The 17,009-nt window shown below is 38.2% G+C and overlaps 1 protein-coding gene across 5 annotated transcripts in view; it reads left to right on the forward strand.

The window, feature by feature from the left end:
* The window catches only part of USP9X (ubiquitin specific peptidase 9 X-linked), a 115,874-nt gene that overhangs the window by 19,506 nt on the left and 79,359 nt on the right, over nt 1-17,009 (forward strand). For all 5 annotated transcript variants that reach the window (XM_065916535.1, XM_065916534.1, XM_065916538.1 and 2 more), the window contains exon 2: nt 14,816-15,069. In XM_065916535.1, the coding sequence (XP_065772607.1) occupies nt 14,974-15,069 (96 nt within the window). In that variant the 5' untranslated portion in view covers nt 14,816-14,973. The remainder of the gene's footprint in view (nt 1-14,815; nt 15,070-17,009) is intronic.

Consider the following 17,009-nt stretch of genomic DNA (forward strand, 5'->3'; position numbering starts at 1 on the left):
TGGTAAGATTTGATTTGAGACTTTTCAAAAAGTAGGGCAAATTTTTGAAATATGGGATTTCTGTGTTAATGTTAACAGAATAATAAAAGCAACCACTTTAACATTGTTGAGGCGGTTCATTTTATTAATTAAGTTCAACCTGCACAGTGATGATATGTATATCAGGAACACAGAATCCTGGTAATTTACAGTTGGGAGAATAGTTTTCCTCTGGACTGATCTAGAGATCATATTCATAGGGAGCCCAGGAAAGTTCAGAATTAATTGTCAAGTGTGCATAATAATCGAACTAGCATTTCAAGGGAGAAATAACCAGCGTTTGTTAAAACATTACTATTTATTGAATGCCGCCTTTGTGCATGGCACTTCAGAATCGTTCTTCCATTCAAGTGTTTCAGGAATCTCTCAAGGTGTTGGCCACCTTGAGAGAGAGAAAAAGATGCTTGGAGGTTAAATATGATCTGTTCCATGTGTATCTATCATATTGCAATTGCTAAAAAACCATGTTCTGCAAAATCACGCACCACAAAGTAACAGAACTTACGGGGAAAATAGGGTTGAGAGCAAACTGGTCGCTCAGAAGCTGTGTAATCTTGTAGTTAGAACAGCAACAAAAACAAGAAAAATTTCAGTAAAATAAACAGCACAGTTTAAAAGATCCTAAATTCCCGACGAAGTATGGTAAATATAGACGTCTTTATTTTTTTTAAAGGTAACCCTTCCATATAGGGAATGGGGAGGTAACTGAGTTAGGAACAAGACTGAGATAAAATGAAAATGTACAGAGACTAGCGGGAACAGTGTATGTAACTTTCAGGACAGAGCAGCATGTGGCCAGACTGAGCCAAGGAAAATGGAGGATGATGGCTTTCCAGTCCAGACCTTTATGCCATCCTCAGGCTGCATTATTCAGCTGCCATTACTTGGTACAAAGTATTAGCATATTGAGGGGAAAATTGCTTATGAGCTAACATGATTTTCAGGTGTGTTTACTGGTATTTCCAGTGAGGTAAATCTCACTACAAAAAAAACTACCTTACAGTGTGTTTTGCTTAATGATCTTGACAGATGGGTTTTTTTGCAAATTGAAGGTTTGTGGCAACCCTGCATTGAGCAAGTCTGTTGGTGCCATTTTTCCAACAGCATTTGCTTACTTTGTGTCTCGGTCACATTTTGGTAATTCTCGCAATATTTGAAATTTTTTCATTATTTGCTATGGTGTCTGTGATCAGTAATCTTTTTTACTGTTGCAAGAAGATTATGACTTGCTGAAGACTAAGGTGATGGTTAGCATTTTTAGTAATAAAGTATTTTAAAATTAAGGTGTGTACATTGTGTTATGTTGCACACTTAGTAGACTGCAGTATACTGTAAACACAATTTTTGTGTGTACTGGGAAACCAAAAAATTCATGTGACTCGCTTTGTGATATTTGTTTTATTGTGGTGGTCTGGAACTGAACCCACAGCATCTCCAAGGTATGCCTGTTACATGTTTCGTAACAGAACACATTCCCCACCCCACCCCACCCCCCGACTTCATATTTACCAAATGTTTTTCACTCCCAAACCCTCCGACATGTTCCATCCGCAGTGCTTAGTTAACAAAATAGTTGTCTCTGAAGTGTCCCCCCTCCAATGAAATATTATTTGAGAAGAAAGGGAACTAATGCTTAACTGGGCACCTCTGACATTTAAAGGTAATCATTACCTCATTTAATCATCACAACCGTAGCCTTGTGTCCTCCTCAGGTGAGGAGACCAAGTCCCAAAGAGGTTTGGGGATTTTGCCCAAGATCACACAGTTACGTACCAGAGTAGAAATTTAAGTTCATATATTTCTGGCTAGAGAATTGCTTTTGTATACCACACTGCTTCTGGCAAAATAAGTTTGAAATCTTTAACAAAAGTGGTTGACTAACACACTTAATAGAATTGATGAAGTCCTTCTATTTATCCCCTCTATGGTCTTTCCTCCTATAGCGCTGAAATAGGAATAGCAATTGTAGCATAGCAGGGAGATGAGCAAAACTGTTGGCACCAGGGTATCTAGATTTGAACTTTAATTTGCTAGCTTTGTCCCCTATTTGTTATTTCATTTTAGTCAGATTACCTTTATGTGCCTCATTTTTTTGCATCTGTAAAATGGTAATAATAATGAGTACTTAAATCTTGAGATTGAGTATTAAATGGGTTAATAGGTCAAAACTTTTAAATGATACCTGATGTGTAGTAACTGGTCAGTAGATGTTAACTGTCACTCCTGCCCCATTGCTTCCCTCATTTCCTTTTTGGTTCATTCTTTTTCTACGCTAATTCCATACTGTTTTCCTAATTTCTCGCTTTCCTCCGCATCTCTTTGTATCATTGATTTGAAATAGTTAAATATAGATTGTACTTAACGACTATTAATCTTTACAATACTTCCTAAGTTTTCATTAATGTTTTGGGTGTATATGTTTGAATACCTGTTGTTTGTAGGGCTGGACAGTCTTAAAAATCAGTGATTATAAGGACTCGAAATGCTTTTATTTCTTAAGGTAAGTGCTGTGGATTAGTCTAACCATTTTGTCTGCCTAAGTTTTTTGTACTTTATATACACATTAACCAAGAAAAAAATGTTAAAGTATATTTCAGTGACAAAATCCTACCTTAGTTTCATTTTATCTTTAAGGAGAATTCAGAATTTTTATTATTTGTATGTGGCAGGATTTTATACCGGGAAAATGAGCTGAGGAGCTAGTAAGTGGTTTGAATGATTATCATGCCAAAATTAATCTATATAATTTTCACATATTTGTGAATATCCAAAATTCCCTTTGGCTAAATTCTAATTTTATCCCACTGTGTTCAAAGAATAGACTTGACTTTCTGTCCTTAAATATCTTGAGACTGACGACAGTCTAGCATGTATACTCAAGAAGACTATATATTCTGCTGTTGGGTAGAGTGTTCTATAGATGTCTATATGACCTAGTTGATGTGTAGTTGTTAAAGTCTTTATTTGTTGACCTTTTGCTTAGTTCTATCTATTATTGAAAGTGGGATGGGGTGGGGCGAGGTTGAAGTCTGTTTTTTGGCAGTGTCACTCCACATGTGGGAGCTTAGTTCCCTGACCGGGGATTGAACTCTTGCCCTCCATCTTAACCACTGGACTGCCAGGGAAGTCCCAAACATACTTACCAAGTTGTTTGATTTTTGCTTGCCGCCTTCTCCCCACCCCTGGTGTATGGGGCACACTTTCCTGTTTCTTTGCATATCTTGTAATTTTATTTATTGTGAAAATCGGACCTTTCATATAATGCAGCAAATTTGTATACTGAGTCCCCAGTACCCCCATCCCCAGGGCCTTGTTATTTGCTCACCTATTTGTCTACTGACTGGCTAGACTACTTTAAAGAAGTCTGTTTTCCCTGCATTGTTCAGCCTGCGCTTTTGCTCTTCAGCGGGCACAGCTTTAGTTACACACACAGCCATCCTGGGACAACAGTGGTTTTAGCGAGGCTTTGTGATGATCTCCCTCTCAAACTGTCTCACTCTGTTGGCATCACCTGCAAATGTTAGTCTCCACTAAAAATGTTGGCTGATTGCTGTATTGTTTTAGGTGATATCCTGGGATTTAATTGCCCCACAGCCTTATCCAGCTCGATTTCCCCTACTTTCCAAAGGGGTAATCTTTGAGGTCAGTCTTTTAGGTTTGTTCTGACCTCAGGGAGGCTCTTCTTGGCTGTTTTTTTCCCCTTGTTCTTTCTGGTAAAGTTGAGCTTGTTGCCCCCATCAGACAGCCAGCCCCTTAATTGCTTATTACCTCAGCCTGCATTATGTTAAAGTGCAGCCTCGGGCATGAACTTCCCTTTACTCTGTTCCAAGTAAAGTCAGCTCACTTGGAGACAACTTGAGAGATCCCTTCTGGCTTCCTCCTCCCCTTGAACAAAACCTTTACACCATTGCTTCAGAATTGGGGTCAAGCAGTGGCCCTGCTTCATGGGGTGCTTGCCAGTGACACCCCTGCTTCATGAGCAGTGCTGAGTGGGAGCAGCAGCCTCTAGTTTCTTGGTGTGGAACCTCAGTCATGTGCATGAGACAGAGTGAGGGGCACTAGGACCGCGTTATTCTTGGCCTGCTGAACCTGGGGTCAAAGCTTCTGCTCTGCAGGTGGGACCTGGATAGAAGGAAAGAGCCCCCCCCAGACTTCCCAGCTGCTCTTCCCTGCAGTAGGAGCCTCTGCAGCTGAGAGTTGAGGATGAGGAGAAATGCTTGCTGTCTTCCTCCTCTTAAGGGGAGGGTGGGGTTGACTGGGAGTTTGGGGGCAAGAGCCCTGTGTTCCTCTCTGGACCCACCTGGAATGGAGCTTCTGTCCTGCTGAGCTGGCTCAAAATGCCAGGCTCTCTGTTTTTACTGAGTAGATTTTAGTATTCATTTGCTGTATACCCTTAGGATGATTTCTAGAGACTTACAAAAAGTTTTTTAATGGTTTTTACCAGTTACAGTTGATTCACTGGTGAGAGCGTCCACAGAGCTTCTGATACCATCATTCCACAAGTCTTTTTTTTTTGCCACACGGTGCAGCATACAATTCGGAGAAGGCAATGGCACCTCACTCCAGTACTCTTGCCTGGAAAATCCCATGGACGGAGGAGCCTGGTAGGCTGCAGTCCATGGGGTCGCTAAGACTGAGCGACTTCTCTTTCACTTTTCACTTTCACGTATTGGAGAAGGAAATGGCAACCCACTCCAGTGTTCTTGCCTGGAGAATCCCAGGGACAGGGGAGCCTGGTGGGCTGCCGTCTATGGGGTCGCACAGAGTTGGACACGACTGAAGCGATGCAGCAGCAGCATACAAGGATCTTAGTCCCCCAACCAGGGATCCAGTCAGTCTCCCCTGTGTTGAGGGGAGGGGGAGTTTTAACCACTGAACTGCCAGGGAAGTCCCCTGTAAGTCATTTTTAATTTATTACTCATTGCCTACAGCCACTAAAAAATTCACAGTTGAGAATGCTTTGGGAAGGATGCTAGAATTTATTGAAGGTTTTATATACATATAAAAACCTCTGGTACCCCAATTGTGTACATATGGCTTGACAGACACAGTATGGAGAAGTTCTGAATAAAAAGGACCATTTACTGAGCATTTCTAAATGAATAAATTTCTGCTGCCACAGAGTTGAGAATGCAGGATGCAGTTCTGTTGTGATTCTAGGAAGTACTAGTGGATGTACGTAGTGATTTGGTGACAAAAATTAATGGTGTGTGTGTTTAATAGTGATAATAATAGAATATGGAAATTTAGCTTAAGTAATGTATTTAGATTTAAAAAATCAAAGATTAATTAGACATCTTCATTTGCATTAGCCTGAGTTATTGATCGAATTTGAAGCTATCTAAAACTAGCATCACACTGGAGGGGTGGGGACTCTGTTTAATATAACTACCTTGACTGATTTTGTGTATAATTTATCATAATAATGTGTGATAAGAATGATGAGTCCTGTTATAATGATAATGGCAGTGCTGGTGGAATGACGAAAGGCCTTTACTCTTGAGTGAAGGCTACATTTTAAAATTACCTAGGGATATTTAGGTTTATAGTTATGGATATGAAATGGCATTTTCCCATTGAACTATTATTTTTATAACATCATTTTTGATTATGCCATGTTTCTTAGGAGTACAGCTATTGTGCTTTAGAAGAAAATATTTTGTGATATGTAGTCATTAAAGGTGAATATAGAAGAATACTTAGCATGAGGAAATTATAAATTAGGTGAAAAATCCAGTTTTATCAAATGTGCTTCTGCATCATAAATGTTTTGATAACTGTATCTTGGAGGTGCGGATATGGTGAGATTAATGGTAGTTTTCTCCCTATTTTCAAGCATTATTCGTGCGTGGCCTGGTAGTTAAGACTGTAGAACCCTGGAACTTACACTGCCTCAGTTAGAATTCTGGCCCTTCCACTTGACTGCGTCTTCACTCTGCCTCACTTTCTGAGGCTTGTCAACCTGACTGCGATAGTATTGAAATTGGGGAATGAGAGATAGACTTGAAAAGATAAGTTAGGGCTGACTGTGATTGATCTTGAACAATATTATGTAAAAAGTAGAGAGGAAGAAGCCACTAAAGGTTTCGGAGACTGAAAGTGTTGAGAGTTTAATTTAGCAATAATATACTAAAAAGATTGGTAGTGTGGAGACCATCCAGGATGTTAAAATTGGAGTCTAGCCTGGAGTGGTGTGAGTGGGAGTGGAAAAAATGATGTTGGACATGTCATAAAAGGAATTAATAGAACTGGAAAGGGAGAGGTTTGACTTGTAGTTTAACACCACCACCCCTTTTTTTTGTTTTGTTTTGAGTGTTTACCTATTGTGTGCCAATGAATTCTTGGGATTCAATGATGAGCAAAGCTCATACAGTTTCAGCCCTTAGAGTTTTTTTTTTTTTTTTAAACTGTTCCTTGAGGCACGTGGGATCTTTGTTCCCCTATCACGGATCAAACCGGTACCCCCTACAGTGGAATTTCAGAGTCCTAACCACCGGACTGCCAGGGAATTCCAGCTTTTCTGTTCTGGTAGAGAGAGAGATCATACACAGGTGCTATGAAAGAAAAGTGCAGTTTCCTCTGAGAGCCTCTGATAGGAGTACTTGATGGATTCTGAGTAAGGAGAGTTGAGGATTGGTGAATCAGTATGGGCAAGACTAAGACGACTTTTGCAAAGGCTGCACAGTCAGCATGAGAAAGTACATTTTGAAGGGACAACAAGAAGTTTGGGGTAGAGTAGTTGCAAGATGAGCCCGAAGTTGGGTATTCAAGAGCCTCCTAGACCATTAGAGAAGTATTTTGGTCTTCATCAGGTCTTTGAGGATTTTTAAGCAGGGCCATGATATTTTAGGGTTTGCATTTTAATAAAATTCAATAGTGATCGTTTTTAATGCCAAAAAAAGAGAAACATAATTGGCACAGACAGGCCTGATAGTAACCATACTTTTAAGAGAAAAATCAGTCTCTTATCCTTGCCTCCCACCTTCCCCTCCCTCTTAATTATCCCTCTTCAAATATGGAAAGAATATCTTTATCTTGGGGGCTGTAGAGAATCTTCATGATATATAGTGGAAGAGCCAACGGCTTTGAGAATCTAAAAAGATGTTAATGCCATTTTGGACAAACTGAAGTTACTTAATCGCTTAGCTTCTGCTTCTGTTAAATTGGACTGATAATCATGAAATAGGTATCCTGGTGGTTAAATGAGATTATATAAATAAAGGACCTACTATTGTGCCTCGTACATAAATGCTCATAACTTTTCTAGAGTAATGTACAAATTAAGATGGAACTGGAAGGGAACCTGTGATATTGTGATTTATAATAAGAAATGGTGTGTATCCCAGTTATTGGCAACTGAGCTTTTAAAACTTGGCATTATCTAAGTGGTGAGGATCTGGAAGGTGTCTGTTGTTATGTTAATGAAATAACTTGAAAAGCCCCTAGATCGCCAAGGATGGGGGCTAGTTGCCAGGGAAGCCAACCCTATGAATAGTGTATACCATCTGGCTGTTCTTAACTTATACCCTTTTACAATAAATAAACCAATAATTTAGTAAGTAAAATGTTTATTTCTATGAGCTGCTCTAGCAAATTAACCTGAAGAGGGAATCTTTGGAGCCTCCATTCTGTAGCCTGTCGGTCAGAAGCACAGGTGACAACTTGGATTTGTGGCTGGTAGGTGAAGTGGGAGGAGGGTCAATCTTGTAACACTGAGCCCTTAGCAAGTGGAATCTGAAGCTGTCTTTCAGTAGATAGTGTCAAAATTGAGTTGAATTGTAGGACATCCAGCTGGTATCGATAATTACTTGGTGTGGGGCAAAAAAACACCCATTGTAAATAATGGGATACAGAATTGTAGAGCCACAGAGAATCTTTGAATGGAATAGAACCAACAACTCCACAAAAGAAAAAATTCCTTGGATAGTATAAATACTGAAATGTGTTTTGCCTTACCCACTAAAGTGGTTATGGATCATGGTGTATTAATATAATTGATTGTGAGCTATGTCACAAGTAATAATAATAAGTAGTTAAATAATTAGTTAAATACAATGACAATGTTTGCAAATGAGTTTATCTAAAAATAACATTTCAATGTTATCTTAGAAGGGATTTTTAAAAAACCAGAAGTCCAGGTATTGCACAAATGATTAAAAGTACATACCTGTTTTTGATTGTTGTTTGTTTTTTTTAATTTCGTGTTCTGTTTCATGCATGTTGAGGATTTTGGCAGTTTTTCTCTGTCCATGGAAGTGTGTCAAACCTGTAATACCCCATGTGTATCATTTCTTATGTTGTAGAAGAACTGCTGTGTAGGGAAGGATATTTTTTCTTCCAGATTACAATGCATAAAAAGTTTGCTTTTAAACATGTTGAATCTATCATAGCAATAGAAATTCCAATTTAAGATTCAAGAAGATCTAAGTACTCTGGGCTTAAAATAAGCCAATACACTAAAATAGTGGTTATTTTGAAATAAAGCTTAGTACTTAAAAGATGTTTCATATTGACTTATAAAGATGAGACTTAGAAGATGACTTATAAAGATGAGACTTAGAAGATGACTTACAAAGATTGACTTATATAAAGATGAGATGACTTACACATTTTGCAGTAAAATTTTAAACCAACATGTAAGTTCTTTCTTTCTGTTACGTGCTAGAGTATTAATTGCAAAATAATAGTTTGTCTAATTAATTGTAATTAAGGTTTTCATTTTGTAGTGATTGGTCAGAGTAGTAAGGTCTAGTGCTAGATATGTACAGTTTGTGTTTCACAGTTACGTCTCTCACCTCTTGAGTCAAGTGTTTTAAGAGGAAAACAAGGGTAATAGATGCCAATTAAACATAGAAAGTCACTAGATGGAGAAAGATGCTAAATAATTTTCCCCTTTGGTTTTCATACATAAAACCAGAATAAGTTAGGTTTTCAAGATAATTTCATGGATGTATATAGGGATGATCTATCAAATTAGTTTCTGATGAACTCATTTTGATGATCAGTAAATAATTTGTTGGACTGTTGGACTTGCCATTGTTGCTTATTTATCTCTCAACACAATGTGTAATGTTAGTTCCACAAGAGCAGAGAGATTTGCCAGCTGTGTAATGCCATGTATTTATTCCTTTATGCTTAAAACAATATGTGGCCCACTGTAGATACTCAGCATGTATTTCTTAAATGACTAAGCTTTGAGTTTTTATTTTAACGTCCTTTTTATTTTGGATTAAAAGAGGAAAATTTAGAAAGAGAAGGGACTCTTTAAGTATAGTAGGATCATATATGTGGAATTGTAGAGACTTTCAGTGTGCTGTATAAAAGGGATTCTGGAATGTTTGAGCAGAGATGGAAGAATGTAGAGAAGGACCATTCTTTGTCTTGAGGGTTTCTGTGGTATTAAGGCCCTTGCATTGGAAAGCTGCTATAGAAATTCAGTCATACAAAGTTTAAAATAAATACAGATGGTTGATGTTTATGGAATACTAGGTTATTTAGTATAATGGGTGACCAAGCTTTATTCAGGTAAACGTGATGCTATTCCCATTTTGGAAGATGCTAAGTTTGAATATAAAAATACTGTAGGTTCTAAAGGGACTATCCTTTTCAACAAAATAACACTAAGGTAAATGGAAAAGGCAGCAGTCTGAGACCTCTCCCCAGATAAAACACCTAATATTGCCGTTTTGTATTGCAGAAAATCCAAGTTGCATTCTGGTAAAATAAAATTCATATGGAAGGGAGGGAGAACAATGACCCTTGCAGTATTCTTATTATTCTAAAATAAAACGTTAGGTTTCAGACTTGAATTCGTACAGTAAATTTTCACATTGTGATTTGTTGACTTCTAGTGTTCCTACAGGAAGTGGTGGGTATTGTGTCAGACTTTAAATGATTTGAATGATTATTGACTTGCTCAGTTCTGTGTAGGATACTGCTACTTTGACTTGGTAGAAAGTTTGTTCTAACTCAGCTATGAATGCCTAAATATCTGTGACTTGAAAGGTAAGCTCCTTTAGAACCTTGAGAGTACTACTTATAATCAAGTAAAGGAGTGTGATAGCCATTCAAATCCCATTCACTTGAATTGAATGGGATTTATTAAGAAAGGTACCAATGTTCCAGGGGATTCCCTGATGGTTCGGATGGTAAAGAATCTGCCTGCAGTGTAGGAGACCCTAGTTCAATCCCTGGGTGAGGAAGATCCCCTGGAGAAGGGAATGGCAACCCACTCCAGTATTTTTGCCTGGGAAATCCCATGGACTGAAGAGCCTGGCGGGCTACAGTTCATGAGGTGGCAAAGAATTGGACACGACTGAGCAACTAACATTTCACTTAAAAAAAAAAAAAATAAGAACGCTACCAGTGTTGGAAATTCCCTGGCTGTCAGTGGTTAGGACTCTGCACTCTCACTGCCAGTGACCCAGGTTCGATCCCTATGGGGAAACTAAAGTCTTGAAAGCCCTGTGGTGTAGCCCAAAAAAAAGAAAAGAAAAAGGAGGAAAAAAATAGTGGTGTTATTCTTGGGTAACATAGTTGTAGCGTATCTTTGATTTTTTTTTTTTCCCCTCCATTCAGACTTTCCAAATTATATTTGAATACATTATTTTCAAATTTTTAGCTCAAATATTCACTAACCCTGCACAGTGCACTATAGAAGAGGAAAAGAAAACTAAAATTTTTGAGAATTACTGTGTTTGGTATTTATGAAACACTTTTATTAAAATAATTCTCATGACTTTTTTTCTCTTTTTGCTGTGCTACATGGCATGTGGGATTTTAGTTCCCCAACCGATCATCGAACCTCTGTCCCCTGCCTTTGGAGCATACAGTCTTAACCACAGGACCACAAGGGAAGCCCCTTCATGGCATTTTTGTGGGTAGCACTGTCTGCTTTAAAGACCTGGAAAATTAGTGAGAGTAGTTGTTACTGGACTTTAAGATAGGGCAGCTTGTAAGTGGCAGAGGTGGGGTTTTGAGCAAGCGTTATGTTTGAATCCAGAAGGTACTTTTAATTGCTCCATTCCTGTGTCTTGTTCTTAATCTCTCAAACTAGCACACTAAGGAAAAAGTATCCAATTCTTATGAGGTGGTAGAGAGATGATTGTTAAAAATAGCAGAATAGAGTGGAGTATGTGCTGTGCTGAGACCTACTGTGCCTGCCCAGCACAGGAATGTGGAGAAGATGATTTAATTCTGTGGTCTGAGAGAAAGGTTTTATTTGGGGAGAGGTCTCAGACTGCTGCCCTTGCCATTTACCTTAGTGTTATTTTGTTGAAAAGGATAGTCCCTTAGTTATCCACAGAATGCTTTTATCTAGAATAATTTGTCCTCTGACTTTTGCCAGATATTTTTGATTTGTCTATAGATGGAGAGTCACTGAGATGCATATGGATGGAACGATGTTGACGATAAAAAAACAACATGAGAATATAATTTTAAGATGTTTTAAGTTAATGTCCTAATGTTAAAGGAGTACAAAGCAAGAGAGCCGTTTTATAAATACATTATTGTGGGGAAAATATATAACCAGTTTTAACCATTATTAAGAATACAGTTCAGTGGCATTAAGTGCATTAACATTGTGCAACCATCTCCACAACTTTTCATCCTCCCAAACTGTAACTCTGTACCTCTTGATCAATAATTGCCCGTCACCCCACTTTCCAGCCCCCAGAAACCACCTTTCTACTTTCCTTCTCTGAGTGTAGTTACCTCATATAAGTGGAGTCATGGACTGTCTGCCCCTTTGTGACTGACTTGTTTCATTTAGCATTATGTCCTCTAGGTACATCGAAGTCAGAATTTTCTTCCTTGTTAACGCTAAATACTATTCCATTGTGTGTGTATACCAAATGTTTATCCATTCACCCTTGGGTTTGCTTCCTGGAAATACCTTTTGAAGAGTGATGGCATTGGTTTAGTGGACAAAGTAATAGAATTCTCTTTAGAGTTATTAACTTATCTGTGTTTTGTTCAAGTCACTTCTTAGAGCCATGGTTTTCTAGTTTATAGGAAAATACCACAATCAATGTGGATGGTGACTGCAGCCACAAAATTAAAAGACACTTGCTCCTTGGAAGAATAGCAATGACAAATCTAAACAGTATATTAAAAAGCAGAGACATCACTTTGCTGACAAAGGTCCATATAGTCAAAGCTGTGGTTTTCCCAGTAGTCATATATGGATGTGAGAGTTGGACCATAAAGAAGGCTGAGCGCCAAAGAATTGACACTTTCGAACCGTGGTGCTGGAGAAGACTCTAGAGAGTCCCTTGAACTGCAAGGAGATCAAACCAGTCAATCCTAAAGGAAATAACCCTGAATATTCATTGGAAGGACTGGTGCTGAAGCTGAACCTCCAGTACATCGGCTGTCTGATGGAAAAGACGCTGATGCTGGGAAACATTGAGGGCAAGAGGAGAATGGGGCAACATGATGAGATGGTTGGATGGCATCACCAACTCAGTGGACATGATTTTGAGCAAACTTAGGGAGATAGTGAAGGACAGAGAAGCCTGGTTCGCGTCAGTTCATGGGATCACAGAGTTGGACATGGCTTAGTGACTGAACAACAACCCATACGATGCTAATAAATCCATCTCCCACTCTTTTGTGAACATTAGCGTTCTCTTCAAGACCCCCACCCCCAAGTTTTCCTTCAGTTCTTGACCTAAAGTCAACTGTTTAGTGGATGTTTTCACTGTTGTTTCAATGTCAAAATCTGTCCTTCTCACTGATGTGACTACTATCTACTTACTATTCTCTTCCCTCCCCTTTGAAAAGAAGTGGAAAGGAAATCAAAGTTCAGGATTGTAAAAGCCAAGGAACCTCAAAGGTTCAGGAACAGACATGGGAGTAGTGGCAGCCAGTTGTGGCTAATTCTGAGAAGAGGACAGACAGGGTGAACAGCAGCAGACGGTCATTTGACTATCAGCCGTCAATTAGTAGAGCATTGGTCAGTGAACCAGACCTTCTTCCCCCTCCAAAGTACATATTTATAAAGATTTGCATGTAATTTGAGGGGAGTTAATCCTCAAACCTGTCCATAGACCTCAACTGAGGTCTAAGACCCACTGACTTAAAACAGTCTTGATAGCTTAGATTCAACTAGATGATGAGAGAGAATGGAAGAAAGGAAGGGGGAAGCAGAGGCATTCTTTTTAAGATTTGGGGGGAAAGGGAAGGGCAGAAGTTGGTGAATTTTCATTTTGGTAATGAAGATTCAAGCACATTTATAGGCTAAGAGACATCCAGGAAAAGATTGAGGGGAGTGACAATTGGGATATCATTCATTGGGGATCATGAGTAATGGGATCAAAAGGAAGAGATTGGATGGAGCAGGGTTGAAGTAGAGAAGATTGAAGTTGAATTGGTTAGCTTATGTTTTGAGTGGTAAGAAAAAGAATAGTTAAACAATTTGCCAGCCAACCCAAAATGGCTGAAGAAAGTGATAGGTGGGTTTTTCTGGGTTTTTTAAGTTGTCTACTTCACGTAAAACTTTTTTGTAGTGTAGGTTGTATAAAAATGGAAAGCAAAAGTGAGAGAGAGGCTGTTCAACCATGTTACCTTTTGTTTTTCCACTTTACGTATTAAGTAAAGGTTTTTCTGTTTTTAGCCTCACCAGTACTTGATATTATCAGTCTTAAACTTTTTGTTATTCCAGTTTGATAAGTGAAAGGAAATCTTCTTAAAACCCCATCTCTGGGTTAAGTGATTATATTTAAGTTTGAGGCAAACATGGAGTAAATGGAAATGTGGTTTCCTTAAAACTAAATACCTGTAAATCAATCAGTTGAGGTTCTCATTCTTGTGACATATTAGAATTAGTTATGGGGGAGATTTTTTTTTTAAAGTACTGATGCCTAGGCTTAACTCCAAATATTGTAATTCATTCATTCTGGAGAGGGGTTTGGACATCAGAGTTTTTAAAAGCACCTTGGATGATTTTACTCTGCGACCAAGAATACAGAATTGAGGATTTGGTGGTCTTCCTCTATACACCTTTGCAGCTCAGGTAGCAAAGAAGAATTCCATTGTTAAACAATGGTCTGGAGCCCTGCTGTGGCTCTGGGAGTGCCTGTGGCCAAAACCTTCCCAAAAGGGAAAAGTCAAGGTCGTTTGACAAAACAGGTTGTATTGGAGGAGTAGGATCCAGTTTGAACCCTCTCCAAAGAAAAAGTCCCCCAAAGTTTTAAAGTTTGTGTTAAAACCACTTGTACATTTGTTTAGAAACCATTTTAATACCCATGTACCAGTGATAAATGTTAGTTGTACAGTTCTTCCTGAAATATTTTTATTTTTATTTTTTACATTTATTTTTATTAGTTGGAGGCTAATTACAATATTGTAGTGGTTTTTGTCATACATTGACATGAAATATTTTTAATAATTCAGATTTTATTACTTGGTTTATGTCTTAAATAGGTTTGTGAAATTGTGTATATTCAAGGCATTAGCAAGTTGATGACAGTTTTTGCCACTCCATAATTGAATCAAAATAACAGCCAAGTAAATAACCTTGATAAGGTCTTTGGAATCCCAGGAGGAAACTGAAATATTATGAGGCTGTACTTGTATGTTTTCTTGATGTAACTACTGATACACTATTATCAATTTATTTAAATACAGTATTAATGAAACTAACTTTTCACTTTGTCCTCTTTTATATAGCCACCTTCTCCTGACTAGATTCACTGGTAATATTGAATTTGAGCAATTCCTTAATGTTTTTTATGTCTGAAACAAATGTGCTTTTTTTTTCTTCTACTTGTAGGTTATGCAATGGTCTCTGCAAGATGGTTTATTCTTGAATTGGAGCTTTTTAAGACTGACAAATGCTGGTACTTCATCTTCTATAAGTGGACTATAATTTCTTTTTTCAAGACAACTACATAAGCAGACAAAATTGCAAAGATCTGCCCTGTGTCGAGTATGACAGCCACGACTCGTGGCTCTCCAGTAGGAGGGAATGACAGCCAGGGCCAGGCTCCTGATGGACAGTCTCAGCCCGCCCTCCAGCAGAATCAGGTAGGAAGTTTAAGATACTAGTTAAAGCTACGCTGGTGTGTCTGTTACGGATACGGATAGCCCACGTTCTAAATAACTAAATATCCATGTTCTGAATAATTAGGAGCATGTTCTGAATAATTTGGGAGGTAACCATAAACCTGTTATTAAGAAAAATAAACAGGTGTCTTACACAGTAACAAGACTCTCAAATGCTGTATAGGTGGTGATGCTTGGGTCTGTAGCCCCCTTTTTCCCTCTGGTGTCTTATTCTACCAGTAATCATTAAAGTTAAGCCCTTTGTCAGTTCCAGAGCAAAGCATTAAGTCATTTGATGTAGCCTGTGGCGAGAGGATGGACTCAAGTCATGTTGCTTGTGTTCACATTTTAGCTTTGCGCCATGCGATGCTAGCTTTATGACTGGGTAAATTATATGACCTTTTAAGCCTCAGTTTTTTCTGCTGTAAAAAGATAACAATACTGTAACTACTTCATGGGATCATTAAGAGGATCAAATGAAATAATATTTTCTAAGAGCTTAAAATAGATTTTGGTATCAAGATTTTATGCTGACCTCAAAACTCAGAGGGTAATATTCTTTTTCTGTTCTCTGGGTGAATTTGTGTAAGATTTTCAGTTATTTCTGCATTAATAATTTCACCATTAAAATTGAAACAATCTGACCTGGGGCTTTATTTGTGGAAAGGATATAACTGCAGATCCAGCTTTTTTTTTTAACAGGGGGATTTTCTGATATGTCTGTGTGTGTGTGTGTGTGACTTTTGGTAATGTGTTTTCTCAAGGAATTTGTCCACTGCATCTAGATTGTCAAATTTATTGAAGCAAGACTTTATAATATCCTTTTTTATCTTTTTAATGTCTTAGGATCTGTGGTAACATCATTTTTCATCCCTGATACTGCTAATTTGTGTTCTCTCTCCCAATTACCCTTTCCTAAAGGATTTACCAATTTCATCAAACCTTCCCTCAAACCAATTTTTGACTTTAACTCTCTTCCTCCTTCCTACTTGTATGATTTTAACCCTTATTTCCTGTTCCCTTTTACTTTTGAATTTGAATTGCTGTTCTTTTTCTCATTTCTTGAAATGGGAGTTTAAAGAATTAATTTTCAGCTTTCTATTGTACATACTTTTATACCAGGAAACATTAAATTGAATAAGACAAACATTAAAACTTGTAATGCAGCTCAAACAGCACTTAGAGGTGAATTTGTCACTGCGGGGCGTGCCCGTGAATCACAAACTTGCTTACAGTTGGTGCATGTTTATGTAGAATTCTGTATGGGTAAGTTTTAGGCAAAAGTTATTGTAGAATACTTACATCTGTCATTGGAGGGTAAGTGTTTATTGTATACCTATTATAGGTCATTCTCTCTATTTACAAGTATGATAGGAAAGAGTTGCACGTGTGTGTGTGTGCGCGCGCCCATGTGCGTCGTCCTCTTTCCCGCCCTCCTTTCCCCACTTTCGTCCTCTCCCTCTGTCATTTTAGAGAAGTGAGCAAGTCAGGTTTTAATAAATGTCAACTTTATTCCTTTTCCTCTCCAGTTCCCACTTTTAGGACATGTAATACTTAGGTATATGGTCACAGGTCTTGGACAGAGTTAAGTCTTTCCTATGTCATAAATTTGTTAGCCAGTACTCATGTTTCTTTAAACGTAGTCAGTTTGTGGTGGATGCCAGAGATTTATATTTTTAAACCAGGAGCTTGTAGTTCGATTTCCAGTGTCTTTTGCCCTCTCTTTTCTGTTTCATACCTGCACTGTGCACAGACTCCTAAATCATTCGCCAGTGTTTGTGATTTGCATGGCTTTAGGTAGAAATTAAATCTCTAATCTTACTCTTAAGGTATACGAAGAGCGCCTGGGTTTGTGATCTTCAACTTAATATTATGCATCTGCATTATGTCCTCTTCCTTTAAAGAGCTCTTTATATTTTTGG

The sequence above is a fragment of the Muntiacus reevesi genome, chromosome X, assembly GCF_963930625.1.
Source record: "Muntiacus reevesi chromosome X, mMunRee1.1, whole genome shotgun sequence".
Taxonomy (NCBI): Eukaryota; Metazoa; Chordata; class Mammalia; order Artiodactyla; family Cervidae; genus Muntiacus; species Muntiacus reevesi.